Raw genomic sequence first — 22,322 nt, 5'->3', positions numbered from 1 at the left:
CAGACTACCTTCTTTATGAAGCTGAACTTCCATTTCCTCACCTGTCAAACAGGGATAAAACTGGCAACCCCCTCAGAGAGAGATTGTTACAATCATATAAAATAATGCATGCAAAGTGCTTAGGATAGTGCCTGACATACAGAAGTAATATTAGTGATGACTTCTAGTGCTGCTATTAGGTTCAAGCACAAAGCTAGGTGCACCTAGTAGGCACCTTATAAAAATATTTATCCATTGGATTGAGGAGGAATCAGAACATTTGATTCTAGTCCTGTCTCGCTCACTATGGTGGGAACACAGGAGGTGACTTTACCTCTCTGTGCTTCCATTCTTCTCCCCTATCAAAAGAAGATATGCTCTTTCTCTGACCCAGAGTACTATGGGTTTGGAAATTCTTAGAAAAGTAGGAAATAGCATAGAAATACAGAAGAGGTTATTTCCTTTATTCTACCATTGGAGTTTTACCCCAAGCTGTCTACTCTCTGCCATACTTACAAAATTTCACTGTAGCTAAGAATTTTTGTTGTAATTTGCTGTCACCTACTAGGGCTGAAAGTTTCTGCCTCATTCCTCTATTGACTCCTGACACCTGCATGAAAGATTCAGTTCCCCAGCTTCAAGAAGGTATGTATACAGAATTTCTAAACTTTTATCTTTTTGAAATCCCTTGATTCTTTTTGCCTCTCAGGTACATTAAAGACGATCCAAATATTTGGAATCATGAAATGCATAATACAGATGAAAGTGGCTCTGTAGATTATAAGCTGTCTGGGAAGACGGAGTAGGTCTGTTCAGTTCATTACTATACCCCAGCACCCAACAGAGCCCTTTGGCACATAGGAGACACCCAAGACACTTTCAATGGATGAGTGAGTGTGTCAGGAATCAAAATTGTTGACCCAACACCCATTCCCAGTTTCTCCCGTGCTGATTGACTGTAAGTTTTGGTTAAATGGCCATGTGTACATCCTGGGGGCTGAGTAATGATTGGTGTAAATTAGTCCTGGATATTTCATTCCCCTTCGCCAAAGGATGGGCATGTGATCAAGTGAAGTATATGGACAATGAAATATATGGGAGGTTCTCCTGGTAACCTCTATGGCAGATTTCCCTTTTTGATCAAGGATAAGGATCATATTAGGGCAAAGTCTCATTCCCTTCCACATCCTTCCTTCCTGCTTGAGATCCTTTTGTGCGAAGGCACATTAGAGCCATGGCAGCCATCTTGCAACCATGAGGGACAAGCCAAAAGAACTCAGAGACTCTAATATCTCATTTCAGTGAAGCTGCTGAACCAACTCTCAAACAGCCTACATCCAAATTTCTAGTTATGTGAAATAATTAAAAGTCTTTAAGTCACTGCTTTTTAGTATTCTCTTACTTGCAGCTGAATACAGTCTTATTAAGACAATGTATGACTTTGCCCTGAGGAGGGTCTCCCATTATTTTTAGGGACAAGAGGGCAAATAGTTGCCTTTTTACTAAATTCTTTATTCTGCAACAAAGGTTTCCACTTAACCAATCTCCCATGTTTCTCTTATAATCTTAGCATCATCTCATTATCCCTCTGATGTCTCTGAAAGATTAATAGCACCACCTTGACCCCCAGACATTCCTTCTCCATTTGTCTTTTCTGTTTTCTCATTATCACTTTCCACAGACCAAATATTATATCTTGATTTTTAATTACTTTAATGGGCCTCATCCATAGTAATTGGGACATTTAGGTCATTATCGTGTCTCCTCAGATCTTCTTGAACAATTTTATTGATCATTTCTTGGAGCAAAATCATGTGGGGGTACTAGACCCACATAAACTCCTAACTTAGGCCAAAAGTTGTCCTGATTAATTAGCAACATTTCCTTCTGGCACAGAGCTGCCCTCCCTTTAGAATAGTGGCTTACAGTCATTGCTGCACATTAGCGTTATCCAAGGTGGCCTAAAAACTTCTGAAAGCCAGGTCTTCCCCATGCCCATTAAAGTCAGGATCTCAGAGGGAAGTCAAACATCAGTATTTTTTATTATTGAAATCCCCATATGATTTCCACATGCAGCCAACGTTGAAAATCAATACTTTAGGCCAGTACTTCTCAATCTTTAACGTGCATATGGATAACATGGAAACCCTTGTTAAAATGCAGGTTCTGATTCCGTGCTCTAGGATGGGGACCGACATTCTGCACTGCTAACAAGCTCCCAGGTGATGACCACGCATGGTCTGAGCCCTACATTTTGGTTAACAAAGGTCTAGAACCTAAATCTAGTGGTCTATTTTAAGACTGGATCTAGGGATCCCTGGGTGGCACAGCGGTTTGGCGCCTGCCTTTGGCCCGGGGCGCGATCCTGGAGACCCGGGATTGAATCCCACGTCAGGCTCCCTGCATGGAGCCTGCTTCTCCCTCTGCCTGTGTCTCTGCCTCTCTGTCTCTCTCTGTGTGACTATCATGAATGAATGAATAAAATCTTAAAAAAAAAAAAAAAAAGACTGATCTAAACAAATTAAATTCCACTTGGGTACTTGCAATGAAAAAAATGATCAAGAGAGTCAAGAACTCAGAAGAAAGTTGTTTCCATCTCTAGTTTAGTTATGGACTTAGGTGGACCAATCATCCCAGTTTGCCTGGACTTGCAAATATGTTATAGTCATTATAGTCATCCTGAAGGAGGTCCCAGCAATGCGAGACTTTGAGTTTCAAAACAGAATGAATTGGTCACCCTAGTAATGGTGGTGTTCTTCAAAAAGCAACAGAACAACCTAGCTTTGCACTTCTACATTCTCATTCCTCTTTGTGGGAACAGCCATCCAGCACAAGGTCAAGGGTGTGCAGGGTAAGATGGTTCAAGGGAAAGAAATACTGAGTTGCTCACATCAGGAACTTAATGTGACCTCCAAATGGTAAATAATCAAGCAGATCCAGGTGGACCTAGAAAAATCCAGGAACAGGTTTATGACATGGCCACAGAGAAGTCCAGGAGACATGGTTTAGGCCTGTGCTCTGGCACTGGTTTACTGTGTAGCCTGGGATCACTCAGTCCCCCTGTCTGGGCCTCAGTTTCATCAGATAAAACACGGGAGTTGAACTGCTTGTTGTATCAGGATCCTTCCTGCACACACCCTCCACACCCCCACTCCATATGCAGCGCGGATAAAGTATACAATCAAAGAACAGCACTCTCCCAGCTCAGATGGAGAGTAAACCCATCTTCCATTTCATGAGCTATCTCCACCCTGCTAACAACATCAGCATTCATCTTATTTCAACACACTTCTCTTCACTGTCTTTTGTTGTTCAGAGAGCTGAGAACTCAGTGTCTCTCTCTTTTTTTTTTTTTTTTTTTTTGTAATAACTATACCATGTTTACAAACCCAAATGATTCTATTTTGAGACCCAGCCTTTTGGTTATAAGTGGCTTCCTCCTTCTGATCTTGCCTTCACCCAGGGAGCTCACTTCTCAACTTTTTGTTTTCTTTAGAGAGACAAAGAGTCTCCCCAGCCACCCATTGCCGGCTTCCTGTTAACCTTTCATTAAGCCTGCTGACAGCTGGCTCCAGCTCTTCATGAGTTAGTTCAACACATTCCCATTTAAATGTGTCCCACCTGGCTTCATTAAGGTTCCTGCCAGGTTCTCCACTTGCAGCTTCCTCTGCAGATGCAAATAAGATTCTGGGTAAATAATATGGGGACAAGGGAAGATTGAGCTATAAAGGGGTTGGGATTGGAGAACCATCAAAGCACTCAGGTAGCCCAGGATTTGAACAAACTAAAATCCATCTGGGACCAATGCAGGCCAATACTGCAGTTCTGTATGTATGAAATGTTAAATTAAGGCCCTTGTTCTGAGGTATAGGGTAGTGGTTAAGTGTGTGGAGTCCTTCCAGCCTGGTTCAAGGCCCTGCTCTGTCACAGGGGGTTGGTCCATGTGACCTTGGGCATGTTCCTTGGCCTCTGCTTCTGTTTGCTCAACTCCAAAAGCAACAGTAATATACTTGTTTGAAACATTTAGTAGAGTACCTAGACCATATCAAATGCTTTTTCAGGATTGGATATTAGCTCTGATTGAGCCTAGAAAGGTCAGGGTCAAGGTTGAAGAATTAGGTTGTTCTAAATCCTCAAAGTTTGATTGTGGAACCACCATGTAAACATCAGCTGTAAGAACCACATCTCCATCAAAGTCCTTGCTTGTGCAAATGGAAAGTCAACACTGATTCTATTCTGTTGCATTTCCCATGCATGTTTTGTCTCATTTAGATTTTTAAGCTCTCTAAGGAAAGTGATCCCCTCTCCTGGGCCCTAGATATTAGGAAGTTATTTGTAGGTGGCTACCAATTCATCCTGATTGCACAGAGAGGGAAAGAGAGGAATAACTAGACCAACAATCTTCTCTGACCAGGGAGTCTCATCCTAAGAATTATATATTTATTAACTCATCATTTGGTAAAACCCATATCATACCTCCTGGACTTTGGAGTCTTAGACCGATTACCTTGTTCCAGCCCATGGTCCTGTGTTGCTTGCCCAGGGCATTATTCTAACGAAGCTGGAATGCTAAGGCCTTCAAGTGGACACAAACATTCCACTTTGAATAGCCCCTGCACTTCCCCATGCCTCACTCATCTGTGGCAGCCACCCGGCCTCAGGCAGAGCCTAAGCGCTTCTTCAACACCAACACCATGGGTAGACAGGACCTTCTGATCTGCATTTAGAAAAGGATCTCTGCCACAGCATGGAGAACAGATCGGAGAAGGGAAGGACTGCAGACGAGGTGTGCAGCTTAGAAGCTGCGATGGGAGTCCAGGCAAATGCCTCCTTAAATGCAATCTCTGACAACCACCTCCACCTGGACCTTTGCCTCCTGCCGCAGGAAACTCCTGATTCTGTGCCAATACACCTGCCCCCACAGAGCCCTAGCTAAGGGAGATTCTTTTCTCAAAAAAGGAAATGTGAGCCAAAATCAGGATACTTCTCTATATTGCTTCCTGCATTATTGATGAGGTTCAGACCCAGGGCTGCTCCTACCTTACCTGGAGTGGGACACTAACCTCTGAAAGTTGGGCATAAACAGAGAGACACAAATACATACGAGGCAAAGGCAACTAGGTAGAAAAGGGACCAGAATACGCATCTCAGAAGCAAGGTAATTTGGACAGACAAGGCTCTCCTTGCAGTATCTGGAGCGCTGCCAGAGAGAAGAGAGATTACACATGTTCTGTGTAAACACAATGAATTCAACTAGGATGTATAAGCAGATGCTATATGGAGACAGACTTCATTTTAAATATTTCGAAGTCTCAGAACTGCCCTGAGATTGAGTGATCTCCTTTAGATGTGCTGGTGAGTTCACCATCACCAAGATTATTCAAGCACATTCTGGAAGATCACTGACCAGGATGCTACCCAGGAGATTAAAGCGCCTGGCAGCAAAGGTGCTAAGGGTCTCTAAAGTACCTTTCACTTGTGAAATTAAAACAAGACTGGATCAATGACACCAATGGAATAATAGATGGGGCTTTAAAAAAAAAAAAAAACAATACATTCTAAGACTTATTTTGACAATTCCCGCATCATGCCCCCATCCTCAATCCTGAGAAAAAGTGGCACATTAGAGTGTGAAAAGACCATCTTCGTCTTCTCTTCCATGCTGCATGTCATCGAAGTTGTTTTTATATCCTTCAACATTGTCCAGCCTGTAACAAGAAAATAGAGGCTGAGAATGGGAAGCACCAGGACCAGAAAGAACCAGATATGACTAAATCACAAGGCAACTAACAAAGGCTATTAGAGTGAAAAGGGCTCAGACTCCATCGGGTCCAAGCCTTTCCATTCACAGATAGAAAACTGACGCTGCAGAAGATAAAGGGCTTTTGCCAATCTAGCCTAATAAGGGAACTAAATGTTTCTATATTAACAAATTACAAAATCAAGATTGAAACGTGTTTATGACCTTGGAAAGTTACCTTGCTGAGTCTCAGTTTCCCTACTTGTTAATGTTTATTTGTTAATAGATATTTTGGTATCGATACAATTAAGTGAAGGCACAGTCTTCCTCACAGTTTACCAAATCTTTTCATTTCTTTCCCAAAAAGCTATAGAACAGGACAGATAACCAAAATCTCTTTGCAGAGACTCTTCAAACTATTTGAAACAAAACAAAACAAAAAAACCCCTGCTCCAATGGTCTAATATTGGGCAGAGAAACCAAATCCCAGGAATGATATTCTATATGTTTTTCATTCCCCATACTGCCAACTCTCTTCTCTGTGAACTTCTTTCTAACAATGTCCTTTTTTTTTTTAAGGTTTTATTTATTTATTCATGAGACACAGAGAGAGAGAGAGAGAGAGAGGCAGAGACACAGGCAGAGGGAGAAGCAGGCTCCATACAGGGAGCCTGACATGGGACTCGATCCCGGGTCCTCAGGATCACACCCTGGGGCTGAAGGCAGCGCTAAACTGCTGAGCCACCCGGGCTGCCCAGCAATGTCCTTTTAAAATGAATTGCCCAGAGCTGAACAAAGAATTCTGAGCAAGACGACAGAGACATATCACCTTCTTTCTTTTGCATGCCATGCTTCTATTAATGCAACCTACCTTTGTATTTATATTTTGGACAAACAACACATTGTTAACAAATACAGAGCTTACTGTGAGCTAAATCCTACGTCTTTTTCACCTCTAATGCCACACTTCTCCAACCCTGCATTTAATCAGAACACGAGCACAAATCATTAAACTACTGAGTAGTATCTAATCATTTGTAACAGCTTGTACAATCATTACAACAATCAGTCATGCAAGATGAATTACCGTGTGTGTTTCGGGAACCAACTGGATTTCATGACTTTCCCTGAAAAGACAAGGCCATGGTATAAGCAGAGTAGCTGTGCTAGAACATGTGAAACATGGGGAAAACCTAAAGCTGTCTTACCAAAAGCAGAGTTGGACCAAAGGTGAGAATTTAGGGACTGGTTTTGGCAGGGAAAGCTTCCTTTTCCCAGATCAAGTGATTGCTTCTTTGGGCCCCAAGGCAGTACCCATCATTACACAGCTGTTTCCACGTTGTGGACAATAGTGTTAAGCTGCTTCATTCTTAAGTCACTTGCCCACCCAGAACTGAAGCACTCACTTGAGTTGTAAAACACTTCCTTATGAGACATACTCAGAAACTCCAAAACTGTATGAGGACCAGCGCCTTCTGCCTTTATGAGGACTTTGTATGAAGGCTAATGGTAGGCTCCTGCTAAATTCCAAATTTCCTTCATCAGGGTTCACTAGGGACAGGTATTGAAATGTGCAAGTTTCACTACTGTTGCTCAAACAGGATGGTTTGCAGTCTTACTTCCTCATTTACCACCTCAAAACAGTTTCTGTTAATAACTACAGAACAATTTTCCCCCATTTTACAGTAGGACCAGATGTCACATGCCTATACTTTGCATGACAACTGTAAACTCTGTACCATGACTCCTTTTTGCAGTGTTTTAAAATTATTATTTTTTTAAACATGAGGGGTGGTGGTGGGGAGGTGCAAGGTCACAGACCAGCTGGGGAATCTAATAATAACTATGGACCCTGCCCCAGAGAAATGCAGATATGAATATGCAAGAACTTTTGCACAGAAGTTCAAGGGATTCACTTTCCCCTGAGTTCCATCTGGGGAGGCCCAGTAAGGAAACCTTGCTTTAAGGGGATAAGAAGCCCAAGATCATTCACGGCTTTCTTCCTAGGGCAGTCCTAGCCAGGGGAGGAGGCTGGGCCAGGGTTTCCTCCACTCCGAGACAATGGTAATAATAGCACTTTTCACTTAAGGCAGTAATGAGGATAGAATGAGTTAGACACACAAGAATAGAGCAGCAGGACTGTCACAGATAAAGTGTCCAGTAAATGATGGTGTTCTTGTTTTTCTTTTCCAAAATATAAACTTCATCAGGAAGATGATAGATGAAGGATGGAAATGGGACTCTGGGGGATGGAGACAGGGGCAGGAAGCAGAATCAGTCCATTCCCAGATCCTCCTGGAGCCTCCACAGCTCTGAAGGCCACCATCCCACCTGGCCGCCCTGCTTACCTCGAAGGAAAAATGCCACAAGCAACGCCAACAGCACAAATCCCAGGGAGGGAGCGATGATCATTAGCAGGTCAGAGTTGATGACCATTTTTACCTGATGCGACACAGGGAAAGCAATTGGGCCAGTCGTTTCTGAACATCACCCCTGCACAACTTTCCCGTCTTAATCGTACCTTCCACTCGCCAGCAGCTTCCCTCCTTCTCACCCCATTTTGCCCAATCTGGCTCAAGATCAAGGCAAAGCAGCCTTACAAATCAGAATTTTTAAAAAAATCTCTGAAAACTTGGAACATTTACCCAGACCCCCACATTTTCCTGTCTTCAATATCAGGCATTTGGGCTGTGGGTTTCAGGGCCTGAAAATGGAACTCAGTTTCAAATGTTCTGTAGCACTGGTTCTCGAAGTGTAGCCAGGGGACCCATGAGATCAAAATTATTTTCACGAGACATTATTTGCCAGTTTCACCATCATTCTCTCATGAGATGGACAGTGGGGTTTCCCCGAGGTTGTATGACAAATGATGTGCTGATGTCTTTCTGTCTCCCAGGTAGCCAGACATTATAAAGCAATGCCACTCATGCCATTTTTCTCACTAATATTTTTCATCCAGGAAAATACAGGTGTATTTCATTAAATGTTATTTATGTCAACATGGAATGGGTTTGCTTATTATTCTTGCTTTTAAATGAATTAATAAACATTGTTTTTAATTTCTGTTTTGATTTTTGTGAGTATCAAGGGGTCCTGATGCCAAATCATTGAAGGAGTGCTGCTCTGCAGGCAGCACCTAGTTCTGGTGGGGACTATGCCGCCACTGCTGCCCAGGCCAGGCTCCACTTCCTCACCTTCCTGGCCCTGTCTCCAACACAGCAACAAGGAGGGCACACCTGCCTCTGAGGAGGGAGAAGAGAAGAAAGAAAGAAGGGATGGGGGACCTTCGCTTTTCCCTTATAGGTGTCGATGTTGCCTGCAGTTTTTACTTAAAGCAACTTGAATCACTTTTGTGATAATAAAAGTTAATGAAGGGTACACTCCACAAATAAGAAGGGTGCCGGTGCCAAGTGTTGATCCTGCAGGACGTCACTAATCCTGGGACATGCAGAAGGCACACATAATGATTTTTCCACGCTTTTGTACTTTTTTTTCTTTTTGTTTTGCAAAGCTTCTGCACATATAGAGGTAACGATATAAACATTATTTCTGCCAAGAGCACAAAGCACGAGTCTACAAATTGCTTAGTTATTTCCCCACAGTTGCCGCTCAGATATATCTGCCTCCCCAGTTCATTTCTGCAAACCTCTATTGTGGATTTTTAAAATCTAACTCACGCTTCAAATACTTCACCAACATTTTACCTGTTCTGATTCAACCTTGTTTTGCACAGGCATTTCCGTCTCCATCGCTGGGAAGGAAAAAGGGGAAGAAATGTTTACATTTTCTGTGGGAGAATAAAATACCACATCCTGAAATAGGCATTTCAAAGCTCATCTGAAATTTTTAGTTGATGTGTTTAATCTTTTAATCTCATCTTTCCTTATTTGTATAATTTATTTACAACACATTTGTTTTGAGATGGTTTTATCTGAAGCTCATCTGCTATCCAACATTATCCCACAGGAACATCTCCATTTTCTAGATGGGTAGAATGGGGCATTAGGCCAGCAGGCAATTTGATCTAAATTTTCTGGAGGTGCCAGCAATGCATTCAAGATTTTTATCCAGCAAGAAAACATGTCAGTCTATCAGTTAACAAAATGAGCATTTATTATAGGCCAGGTACTCTGCTAACTGTACCATCTACCTTGTTGACAAAATTTACAACTTAGTGCAGGAAGGCAAATTTAAACAAATAAGGTGAATAATTGAAAAAATAATGTTATAATTCTTCAGCACTCTCGGAATAAATAGCACAAGATATAGGGACATATCATGAGGATGGCTGACCTGTTCTGGAGGATCAAGGGTGAGTGTCCCTAAGAATATGGAGTTTAAGCTGAGACATGGACTCATTTATTTATAATTGATAGTTGAATTCAACATGAGAGACATACTGGGCTAAGCACTGTCCTAAGCACAAGAATATTAAGATGAATACAGCATGACCCCACCGTCCTGAAATTCACAGGACATTAAAGAAGGAAGATCAGAAGGTCATTTTGGCCTCAAAGGCCAAGGGTAGTGGTTCCATGTGGAATGACAGGCAGCCATGAAGGCAGAAAATGAGGGGTGGGGAGTGGCAGGGGATGACCACAGAGATGAGTAGGAACCAATCAGGGAAGGCCTTTGTTTCATGCTGATAAGTCTCCATTTAATTCTGTCCACAGTGGGAAACCACAAACATTTTAAATATGCTATAGTCCTGTGAAAAGGATAAAGAAATAGCCAAGATGAGATGATCAATTATCATTTGATCCCAGGTCTGAAAATCAGAGCTAACAGAAATGAAGGGAGAGGCAGATTCCAGAAATACTTAGCAGGGAAATCAAGAGGATATGGACATTGAACGTGGTAGTGAAAAAGAAACAAATCTTAGATGACTTGTAGATTCCTTCTTGAGACTCTGGGCCACGGCCCAACTGTTGGCCAAGGCTGGGCACAGCAGAAGCAGAGGAGAAGGATCGGTCTGGGGGAGAAATGTGCCAAGCTCAAATTTGTAGTCCTTGGGTAAGGCGCCCAAGAGAGACACGAAAACCCCACTCGCCTCATGAGCAACTGATGGATTCAAGTCTAAACCAAACTTAGAGAAAAGTTGGAGTGGCAGATACTGATGTGGGAGCCATCAGTCTCCATGAAGCACTTAAGATCCTCTGAGTGTATAAGAAATACAAGGGCCACATGTCCAGAAAGAGAAGAACAGGAATCCTAAAAAACCCCAGCACTTAAAAGGTGGGCAGAGAAGGCAAAGGAGAAGGAAGCAGAAGAAACAAACAGCGGAGAGCAGAAAGTGAGAACAGTGTCATGGAGCCCAGGGCAGGAGAAAACACCTGGAAAGGACATAAAATCATATATGCAGTAAAACCTGCTGATAGACACAGAACGTAAAGCCAAGCATAGACAAGGCCTGAGTATAATAAAAATCAAGGCAAATAATTACTGAAATTGATCAATGTTTCTCCCAAGCTTCCTTGCACTTGAGGCATAAGAAAAAAATGCCATAGGTTTTCGGAGGCTCATAATTTGGTACAAGAGAGCTTATTTGTTGGACAGGGAAAGTGACTTGTTGAATGCCTGCGAGCATAAGACTCTGAGGGGAAAATTCAGTATGTTTTCATATCCTACAACACAGTTACTGTTGTTTTTCTCTCTGCTGTTATTCCCTAGAGCTGGAAATTGCAGGTAAGAATTCAAAACTCCTACCCTTGATCTGTCAAAATCCTATAGTATTACAATCATTTGTGATAGATAAAACCGAAATTGAAACCATCAAAGAGCAAAGTCAGCCTAGGTCAGTTTTGTCAGAGCTAATCTGTATTTTAAACTGGAATTGTCTAATGGGAGAGACATTTTGCAAACATAAACACTGCTGAGTGATACTAAGCACTACTTCCTCTTCCTCCTCCTCCTTCTCTTCTTCCTCCTCCTCCTGCTTTTCCTCCTCCTCCTCTTCCTTCTCTTCCTCTTTTTCCTCCTCCTCCTCCTCCTTTCCCTCTGTCTCTTCCTCTTCCTTCTGCTCTTCTTTTTCCTCCATCTTTTCCTCCTTTCCATCCTCCTTTTCCTCTTCCTCTTCTTCCTCCTCCTTCTCTTGCTCCTCCTCCTCATTTTCTTCTTCCTTCTCTCCTTCTTCTTTCTTCTTCTTTCTTCTTCTTCTTCTTCTTCTTCTTCTTCTTCTTCTTCTTCTTCTTCTTTCTTCTCCTTTTCTTCTTCTTCTTTCTTCTGAAAATGCCAAAAGCCCCAATGGGAAGCACCTTGAAGCCACAGTGTTAGACACTGTTAAACACTGAATAGGGACAAGAAACACAGGTGTATGGTGATTTTTTTTTTCCTTGTGAAACATAGCAATTCTAACAGCTAGGGGAGGAGGTAGACAAGTGAAGACTACTTATTTCTGTGTCTTCTGTGCTATCTTGGCCCTTACACTCTCAAGACCCTGAACTCTAAAACAAGCACATTCAGGGAAAGGAGGGAAAGGAGGTGCCCCCCTGCCCCAAACTTGTAAGAAAAGCAATTCTGTGAGTGGGGAACTGTGATTGGTTGAATGTATCCTCTTCAAGGGTATGTTCACTCAGAACCTCAGACTGTCACCTTTTAGAAATAGGGCATCTTTGCAGATGTAATTAATTTAAGGATATTAAGATGAAATCATCCTAGATTTAAGATAGGCCCTATATCCAATGGCAGATGTCCTTATAAAGAGAGAAGAAGACACGGAGAGACATACATGAAGACCTGTAAAGATGGGCAGAGATTGAAGGGAGGTGGCCTCAAGCCAGGGAATCCTGGGGGTATCAGAAGCTGGAAGAGGCAAGGAAAGATCTTCTCTTAGAGACTTTAGAGAGAGTATGGCCAGGTGACACTTCAATTTTAGGACTTTTGACTTCCAAAACTATAAGATAATAAATTTGTTGTTTTATACCACTACATTTCTGGTAAACTTTTACAGCATCCCTGGAAAATTAATACAGAGACACAGTGGTCATTAAGATCTTCCATAAGAACAGCAGCCCTGGTGATGAGCAAGGGATGAAAGGAAGATTTGCCTTTCATTTAAAATTTTTTTGTACACTTTGTACCTTCACCATATATATATATGTTACTTATCTCAGAGAAATTAATTAACATGTAATAGTAATAAAAGAATCTTCAACTTAATTACACTTTTCCCAGGTCTATGGACTCACCAATACTTCTGATTAACACTAGATTTGCCTACAGAGTGAGAATATATTTACATTAAAAAAATACCTAAATATGGGGATCCCTGGGTGGCACAGCGGTTTAGCGCCTGCTTTTGGCCCAGGGCACGATCCTGGAGACCCGGGATCAAATCCCACATCGGGCTCCCGGTGCATGGAGCCTGCTTCTCCCTCTGCCTGTGCTCTGCCTCTCTCTCCCTCTCTCTCTGTGTGACTATCATAAATAAATACAAAATTTTAAAAAAACCTAAATATGGACCCTCTTGGCAGAGTTATCACTGTAAATTAGTGAATTGGCTTGCTGGCTTAATTTTAGGCTCTTGAGTTCTTGAGTACTCTGGTGAAATGGAATTCCTGCAAAACTTAACCCCAGACCTTGGAGTGCTGCAACAGTGCATCTAGGCCTCCTCCATACTTCACTGTCATCGAGTAACAATCTATTCCACATTTCCTGGATGCGTGACCTTGGGCATGACATTTCCTCTCTCTGAGCCAGTTTATTCATCTGAAAATGCTGAAACTGCAGCAATGCCTTTTTAACCTTTATATTTCTCAATGCCTATTTACAAAGACTTTGAATGACCCGAGAAAATGATCATTTCACAATAATTTTTTTAAAAAAGGATGCAAAGTATAGGAAAATGAGTATGTAAATACTTACGAGCACGCAAACCTTTGTGGAGGAATACCTCTTGCTCCACAAAGAAAACTAAAAAATACTGCAAGACTAAATACATCTGACTTTGAGTGGAAATACTATAGGCAATTAAAATTTTATTAGTACTTTGTATACTTTCTAAATTTTCTCAAATGAGAAAATTTTAATTGTAAAATATATATGACATATTAATCACTAGAAACTCCACAAGACACCTGAGTCAGGAGCAAACTCTCAGAGAGTATATAATTTCTCTGAAGCAATGCCACAGTGACCTTCTAGGTGAAACTTTGAAGATCACTATTAGAAACCCATGAAGTCATAGCTAAAGAAGAGCTGAGTGATGCTATTAGTGAAAGACACACCCCTAGATATGAGTACTGGCATACAGCGAAGTTCAGGACATATATACACTTCTTTGTAGATCAGAAATGGGCTTTTTTGTTTGCTTGTTTTTAAATAATGAGTGCATGCAAAAACCAGTAAAATCAAGTAGAGTTTGTAGACTTGTTAATTGTATTATGCCAATGTCAATTTCCTACTTTGACCATGTGCTATAATCATGTGAAATGTTTGAGGGAAGCTGGAGGAATATATACATTTCTCTACACTATTTTTGCACGTTTGTGTTGAATCTAAAATTGCCTCAAAATAAAAATTTTTTAAAAAGTGGTTTAAGTGTCAGCATTTCATATGGTTCAATCTAATGTATGCATGCATGTTACACACTGGCTTTGCAATAAAGATTTGTTGAAAAAAATTGTTGAATAAATGTTAAGGCAGGTTTAAAAAGATTGTAAAATTTTTTAAATGTTCGTAAAAAAAATAATGATAGATGTTACTGTATCATTAAAAAAAGAAAATGATCTGGGGTGCTTGAGTGGCTCTGTCGGTTAAGCATTGGACTCTTGATTTCAGGTCAGGTTAAGCTCTCAGGGTCCTGGTGTCGAGCACCACGTTGGGCTCCACACTGTGCATGGAGAATGCTTGGGATTCTCTCTCTCCCTCTTTTTCTGCCCCTCCCCTGCTTGCTTGCTTGCTCACTCGCTCGCTCACTCTTCCTCTAAAAATAAATAAATATTTTTTAAAAAGAAAAAGAAAAAGATCTGAAAGGATATAGACCAAACTGTTGCAGTAATTATTTCTTCCTCTTGATCATTTGGGGTGGAGGGTTAGAGACAATATTTGGAATGCAAGGAAATTTCACTTTATATTGTTTAAGTATTTTCCTTTATAAGACATATTTATTTTATAACATAAAGAATAAAGTTTAAATATTAAAATGATAACATAATAACACTACCTTTACCTCTAAAGGACTTACAATCTAGTAGAGCAGGAAGCAATATTCAGTGCCTATGCTGGAAGAGCCCTGTTGAAATAGACTCACATCTGCTCTTTCTAAAGAATGTGTCCTATATCTGAATGATATAGATTAAAGGTTGGCAAACTACAGCCTCAGGGTCAAATCCACTCTGCTGCCTGTTTTTGTACATCCTAAGAGCTAATAATAATTTTTATGTTTTTTAATGGTTGAAGAAAAACCAAAAAAAAAAAAAAGAATAACTCATAACACATGTAAACTATGGACAATTCATATCTCCATATCCATCAATAAACTTTTATTGGAACCTGGTGGTACCCATTTGTTCATGTGTTACCTCTGGCTGCGTTTGCACTACAAGAGCCAAGCTGAGTAGTTGAGACCAATAACATGGCTGGTAAGGCCTAAAATAGGTACATCTGGCCCTTTACAAGAAAAGTTTACTGACTTCTGGTGTAGTTATCAGAGCATAATTTTAATCTTAAAACCTTTAGAACTTCAGATCCTAGGATGATGAGACATCCCCTTCAAGGTGGCTATGCCTAAGGTAGTAGGACTCAAACCTACTCCCTGAAATAAAACTATATGCTATGTGCCAATCTGGAATGGCACTGAATTTTTAGGTAAGAAAATATTTTAAAATCCATTTTGAATATCACCCCTGTTCCCATCCCACTGGGCATAAATATACTTCAAAATTATTTGGCACAGTGATAAGCACTTCAAATAAATGATCTGATTTAATGTTTATACAATCCATTCTACAGACTGAACTGAAGCTCAAAATGTTTAAATCACTCACCCAGGATAACAAAGATAATAAAAGGAAATTTGAACCCAACTCCGAATGACTCAAAAAATCATGACTATAACCACTCTGAGAGAAAAGAAAAAGAATATATTAAAATCCTATTTGAAAATATAAACTCTCTAGCCAGTGGGCTTCATGCCAGAAATCAACCAGAAATAAAAGCACTTTATCTTCTCAGTTGGTATATTTTAAAACTGATACTACATATTTTGACTCATCATTAAATTCAGAGACACAAGGATTCATCTGTCTCTACTTTTAAAACAAATTTAGTTCTGATATAAGTCAACTCAATGATACAATCTTAACACAATCATAGAATTTTTAAGTGACACCGGTTCTTTCATGGCAGCATCTGGCTTATGCTGCCCCCTTCTGGACTACTGGTGGTATGGTCTTAAAAAATCCAAAGGAAAGAGGATAGATCCCAAAATCCGAGTATTTTAGACCTGAAAAGAATTCGAAATTATCCTCTTTGATCCCCCCCCTTTTTTCATCAAGAGAAAAACTAAAAATCTAGAGACAGTTTCACTTACTCAAGATTTCACAGCAATAAGTAACAAGCAAAATAACTAGAACCCATGTTTTCTGAACTTGCCAGGAAGCACTCATGCAGATCTGGAATTTCAAAAAGACTTTTGAAAATAGAAATGCACGTTAATTGAGTTCACAGACTTCCTTTAAATTTTGGAGACCACTGAATGTTTGTAATATGTGCAATGATCAAAAAGAGTACTATATACTTAAATACATCAACCATTACATACGTGAGTCAGGTGTTCCTTAGCACCAGGGGCAAAATTGGGTGAGGACCATTTTTTTTTTTTTTTACTTTGGAAGGGAACAGAGAACAAATTGTGTTGGCACCCACTGTGGTTCCATTCCTAAAGCAGAAGGAATGATAAAATGACTTTACATTCCATACAGATGAGATAACAGAAGGAAACCAGGGACTACAGAACACCATTATTTAAGACTCACTGAATTCCAAACTTTGCCCCAAGCTTTCACTGCCTCCAAGGATGCCCCACCAACAAAAATGTCATCATCATTTTGAGAGCCCAGGGTTATCACCTCAAGCTGCTGCTCTCATGTGCCAATCAATATCTGAGGGTCTCAATGAGGGAGAAATAAGAGCCCATCCCGAATCCTTCCCCACCTGGACTCTTCTCTGAAGGGCAATGTCTGGCACTGCTCTTCCTACACCCAGCTGATCAATATATCTTGATTCAGAGAGGTGGCAAAGTCCTCATTTTACCAAGAAACCTCAGAAATATCAAAGACAACAAGAACAATAATAATAAATATATTATTACTTATATATACCAAGCACTTAGCTGTACTACATGCCAGGCACAATGGCAAGTACTTTCATGTTTGATCTCAGAAAATGCTCTGCAGTAGATTCTGTTATTGTTCTCATTGCACAGTGAGAATCCTGTGGTCTAGAGATGGTCAGATGCCTTGCTCGAGTCACATAGCTAGGAGAGGAGAGAGCAAATCTCAGAGCCAGGATTACCTACCTGCAGAGCCCAAGCTCTTCTCCTCTGAGCTCTACAGCCTTTGCAAAATGCGGCAAGGGCTCACATACACTTGCTATGGGAAAATCAGTGGTGGAGAGTGAATGATCTCGCTATTTCATGGCACAATACGAAGAGATCCATTTGGAATGGAACCCTAACCTTTGGCTGCTCTGATGGGTGCGATTTCTAGAAAGGAGACTCTTAACTATGATTATTGATGATGATGATGATGAGCACAATGTAAGCAGCTGAAAGTGCATAAAACACTTCCACATTCATTATCACCTTTGAACTTCAAAATAAACCTACTGGGGTAAAGTAAACTTGGGCAAAATTATTGAAAAAGGAGGAAAATGAAACTCAGAGATCCCATATCTTGCCCAAGACTGCATAGCTAGTAATGATCTCTAGTAAACAGTAAAGCTTTGCTCAGTGGCAGTATTAGAACCAGTGAGGTTTATCTGAGGCATAATTATTGTTGACTGAAAACTTTTCCCAATGACATCTGATTCCACGTTCCATGTCTGCCCCCCACCCCCGGCCCCTGCTGTGCTGCTAAGGATCCCAGGGTTCAACAGACTACAAGTGCAGGGAGGCTCTTTCCAAAGGGTTGGGCTACCTTTAGTCAATGACTTGTTCACGGTGGGAGAAAGGATGCTTCATCTTCTCACAGAACTTGCTGAGGTGTGCCATTTATCCTACCCTCTGTGAGACCAGAGATCTCTCCAGTGCCTAGCTCAGTGTCGGAGGAACATTTTGGTCTGCAGCGCGGTCACCCAGCTCGCTTGCTTATCCGTTAACGAGGATACATCTTAGGACTGGCTCCAGGTTCCATTTCAGTGGCTGGCACCTTACTTCTTTCTCACTGTTTGCTTTACCACGGTCGGATCTCTCTTAAAGCTTGGCAGCCCTCTTTGTTCTTATTTGGTTGACCTTTCTGAAGGTGAGCTGTTAGATGTTAGAATTACACAGATTCAATCCCCGACTTTATTAATGAAAAAATATCATTTGTACGGTTGGTATAGAGTGCTATTGTGAGAAGAATCATGAGAATCCATTTTCTGTCCTTGGCCTTTATCCTCAGACCGCCGGCCTACCAACTGATTCGAGCCTGTGAACAGCGGGGCCATGAGAGAGAAAACAAATGGGCTAAGGCCTCACGAAAAATGTTGACTTTGAAATCAACTGCATCCAATTTCTTTCCTCCTAACAACGGCATTTGTGAGTGTAAATGAGCTTTGCTTCATTCCCCTGCCTTCTTCTGTTCCTTCTGCTGAACTTGTACTGAAAATGATAATTCCCCCTACAACTGCTTTATGTCCTTGATCAATTGAGGACCCAGAAAAGTCAAGTTCTGACACGGCTCAATTTTGTTTTTAATAGAATAGTGCAGTGTGGAGGAAAGAGCTCTGATTTGAGAGCCAGGAGAGGGTCTTACCTGGGGCCTCGTTCCCACTTCTCTCTGAACTTTTTTTAAGGCTCTGTGCCTCAGTCTCCTTCTATGTAGAACAAGGAGCATGCGCTACACCAGCAAATCCTAAATGCCTTCTTGGAGTCAGGGATGGGCTGGCTTCAAACGCATCTCCTGAGGAAGTTTAAGCAACAATTTCTTGGACGCACTTCCAGAGACTCTAATTCTACAAGTCTTGGGTAGATTCGAGCAATCTGTATTTTTACTAAGCACCCTGTGTTTCCAGCCCATGGCCAGGTCTTGCTATACATAGACTGGATGACCTTGAAGTTCAAGGTCTTCGTTCCTCAGTGTTCTCCTGTCTCCCTGGGATGTCAACATGAGATCAGATTGATTGTTTCACACCTTCATTTATTCTATCTTTACTCCCTTTGCTCTTACTTCCATTTCTAGACCAAACCCTATCTCCCTGATTTTTGACGGGTCCCCTTCTTCTACACCAGGACCAACCTTGCTCCATTCACTATCTCCTTCTCTAAATACTCATTCTCAAGCTTCTTAAAAGAAACCTACCATTCATTTTTTAACAATTGCTCATCTTGGTCTTCAGTGCATCCACCCACAGAGCTAACACGGTTCACCAGTCTTCCTGTCACAGTTCACAGACACCTAAGGGCCCCATCCTACTTGACCAGCGTTCTGAATTTCCTAACACCTAACTACACCCTCCATAACTTTTGTTAGCCCAGCCCTCTCTGTACTCCTAAACTCCTGGATTCTTTCCTACTTTTATTGTCTCCCCCTCTGCCTCCTCTCCCAGTGTAGTTGCTCCTTTATGGGCTCACACCTCTTCATTTCCCTCTTCGTCCCACATGATATCTTTAGGTGATTCCACAGGAGTTTCAATTACCTCTGTGCTGATGAAACAATATAATAAAGTGCTTAAGAGCTCAGTTTCAAGAGCCAAGAGACTCAGAGTTCAAACTCTGGCAAATTTCTTATGTTCTTTCTTTTTTAAGGTTTATTTTTTTTTTTGAGAGGGGAGTGGGAGAAGAGGGGCAGAGGGAGAGAGTGAGGGGCAGACTCCTCGATGAGCATGGATTATCAGTGATTCCCCCAATTGTATCTACAGTCCTGAACTCTCCCTTATGAGATAATATGTATTAAAGTATTCTTTTAGTAGCAATTCCCTGTTCAGCAATTATAATGTGAATCACAGGAATTATTATTTGATCAGAGGTAGGTACCAATCGTCAAAAACACCCATTCCCATCCAGGCATCCATAAATTAAACCAGCCTCACATTTCCAACTGCCTATTGGACATTCCTCAGGGGCCCTTTGAACTCCAGCTCTTCCAGATTTCATTCTTCCTCTTGGGATTCCCAACTAGTTAACCTGTCACAATGATCTAATTTCCCAAAATACATAGAATTTGTCATCCTTCATTCTTACTCCGGTTACCAAGTCCTCTAGATCTTAACTCCAAAGTGGCTCTGATTCTGTCCCCTCTCTGTAGTTACTGCTGCCATCATTCTAGTCTAGACACTCATCCTCAGCCTGAATTATTGTGAGAGCCTCCTAGGTAGCCTCTCTGCCCCCAGGCTTGCTCTCTCTCATACATCTTCCACACTCTTACCAGAGCAGGTCTCTTAAAACTGAATTGGAAATGTCATTCCCTACCCAGAAAACATGAATTGTTCCCTATGACCCTGGAATAAAATCTAAATTCTTCAGCCCATCAATCAGGTCCTCTAAGAACCTAGACCATTCTCTGCCTCCTGTCTCCATTAGCTTAAACTAGACTATTAGACAGTCTCCAAAGATTTCATGCTCTTGTCAAGTCCCTCTCTCTTTTTTCATGCCATTCTATCTGCCTATTCACCCTTTCCTACACAATTAAATGTTCTCATCCAAGGAGGATATCCATCCCTACTCTTATCCCAAAACAAAACCCACCGGATGATTGTTTGCTATGCACAGCCTGTCCATCCCACTAAACTGTGACCCCTTTTAGAGTGGAGGTCACAACTTATTCATTCCTGTGCCATGTATAGAGAGGCAACTCAATCAGCCAAGCTTAATGAATGACAGATTTGAAAGGCTCTTACCAAAAATCATGTTACCTATTTCCATGTATCCAAATCAAATGCCAAGATAAAAGCAGAAAATCCCATCTCCAACCATTTTGTTCCTTTGACTCCATGGATAGGTCAATTTGCTCTGGACCATGAAGCTTGGGATGACTTTGTAAAACAGAAAGATACAGTAATGGAGCAGATCTTTCTATAAGTGTTCCCTCCCCGCTTTCTTTTACCATCCTACTCTGGGACCAAGAAAAAGTTACTGTAAAAATCTTAAGAAAAGGGAAATATTATTATCAAAGCATGTACATTTCTTGCTAATATTACTGGATTGACGGCAAAGTCCTCGTGCATAATTTGCAATTGTTCTACAGCTTTGACTTTATGCTGGTGATGAGTATAATGATCCATCTGGGAACTGAGAAAAAGTGAATCCTAATACTTTAGGAGCAAATATGAAATCTTCCCTCAGGGAAGCTATGTTGAGAGACAGTGGCTGCCAGTCCTAGAACAAAGGCCAACTCTACATGGGATCAGGAGACCTGGCCTCTGGTCTCAGTTTGCTTCCCAAGTCACTGCAAGGGCTCTCAACTCACAATCCTGTTCTGGGTCTCAGTTTCCCATCTTCTTGGTTTCCCAGTTTTCTTCAGAGAACACCCCTCCCTACGAGTTCATAAACACAAGTTTAAACCCCTTGAAACCTGCGTGTTAGTCTCAGCTTTCCTTCTTGAGAAAGTTACTCCACATCTCTGAGCTCCATTTCTAGGCAGCCTTAGAGTGGAGGTAAGGATTTGCCAGCCTGGGTAGGACTTCTTCAAATGATGTCTGCAGCAGATGCCTTAAAAGTGGAGAGAACACTGAAGCAGAAGATACATACTTGGAGTTGTCTTATAAAAGAAATAACATGAATCTGGAAGCTCTCCTGTGACACACTCAACCACAGCTCTTTTTCTACTATGACTTGATTTCCAAGCCTAAATTATAGAGTGGAGCCTCCCTAGACTGAACACTGTGAGGGAGACAAAACAATTAAGAGGCAGGAGATAAAGGTGTACAGAAGTAGGAATAAAACCAGTAATTGAGAAATCTGTAGAGCTATCTAAAATGAATTTAGTGAAGAACTTTCAGAATCTCAGATTTACTCCGATAGCAAGTAGAGAATTACTACTGTGAGATTTTAAAAGCTTTTGTAACTTCCCCAAGTTTGCAATTTTGTCACTCATTGGCTGTTTCCCTGATGTGATTAGCAGTTAATAAAAATTCTAAAACCAAAAAGTGTCTGTATACTTATAAGGAACAGCAAGTCAACTGGGAGCTGGTGGACGTAGCCCCTTGTCACCCTGCTGGAGCGGCCTACAGATGAAAGTGTGTGAGTAGGAATAGCAGCAGAGGTGTAAAGATGAGAGCAAGTAAGAATCTAGCATGATGACTATCATTTACTAGCCCCTATTTAGGGCCTAGACATCTGTCTCATGTACTTCCTCACTGAATAGTCCTATGAAATAAATACTACTATTATCTTCACTGTACATTTTGAGGAGACTGAGATTTAGAAAAGAATAAAACAAGTAACTCACCCGAGGTTCTGGAA

General features: G+C 41.2%; 1 protein-coding gene and 1 pseudogene across 2 annotated transcripts in view; one reads left to right on the top strand and one right to left on the bottom strand.

The window, feature by feature from the left end:
* Positions 1-4,397: 4,397 nt before the first annotated feature.
* The window catches only part of TIMD4 (T cell immunoglobulin and mucin domain containing 4), a 33,291-nt gene continuing 15,366 nt past the window's right edge, over positions 4,398-22,322 (bottom strand). For both annotated transcript variants that reach the window (XM_077895748.1, XM_077895749.1), the window contains 4 exons: positions 9,424-9,470; positions 8,068-8,161; positions 6,807-6,846; positions 4,398-5,687 (listed from right to left, as the gene is read on the bottom strand). In XM_077895748.1, the coding sequence (XP_077751874.1) occupies positions 5,603-5,687; positions 6,807-6,846; positions 8,068-8,161; positions 9,424-9,470 (266 nt within the window). In that variant the 3' untranslated portion in view covers positions 4,398-5,602. The remainder of the gene's footprint in view (positions 5,688-6,806; positions 6,847-8,067; positions 8,162-9,423; positions 9,471-22,322) is intronic.
* LOC144313124 (U4 spliceosomal RNA) lies at positions 17,659-17,741 on the top strand (annotated as a pseudogene).

This window comes from Canis aureus, chromosome 4, assembly GCF_053574225.1.
Source record: "Canis aureus isolate CA01 chromosome 4, VMU_Caureus_v.1.0, whole genome shotgun sequence".
Classification (NCBI taxonomy): Eukaryota; Metazoa; Chordata; class Mammalia; order Carnivora; family Canidae; genus Canis; species Canis aureus.
The sequence above is the reverse complement of the archived record's forward strand: the minus strand, read 5'-3'. Positions and strand labels throughout refer to the sequence as shown.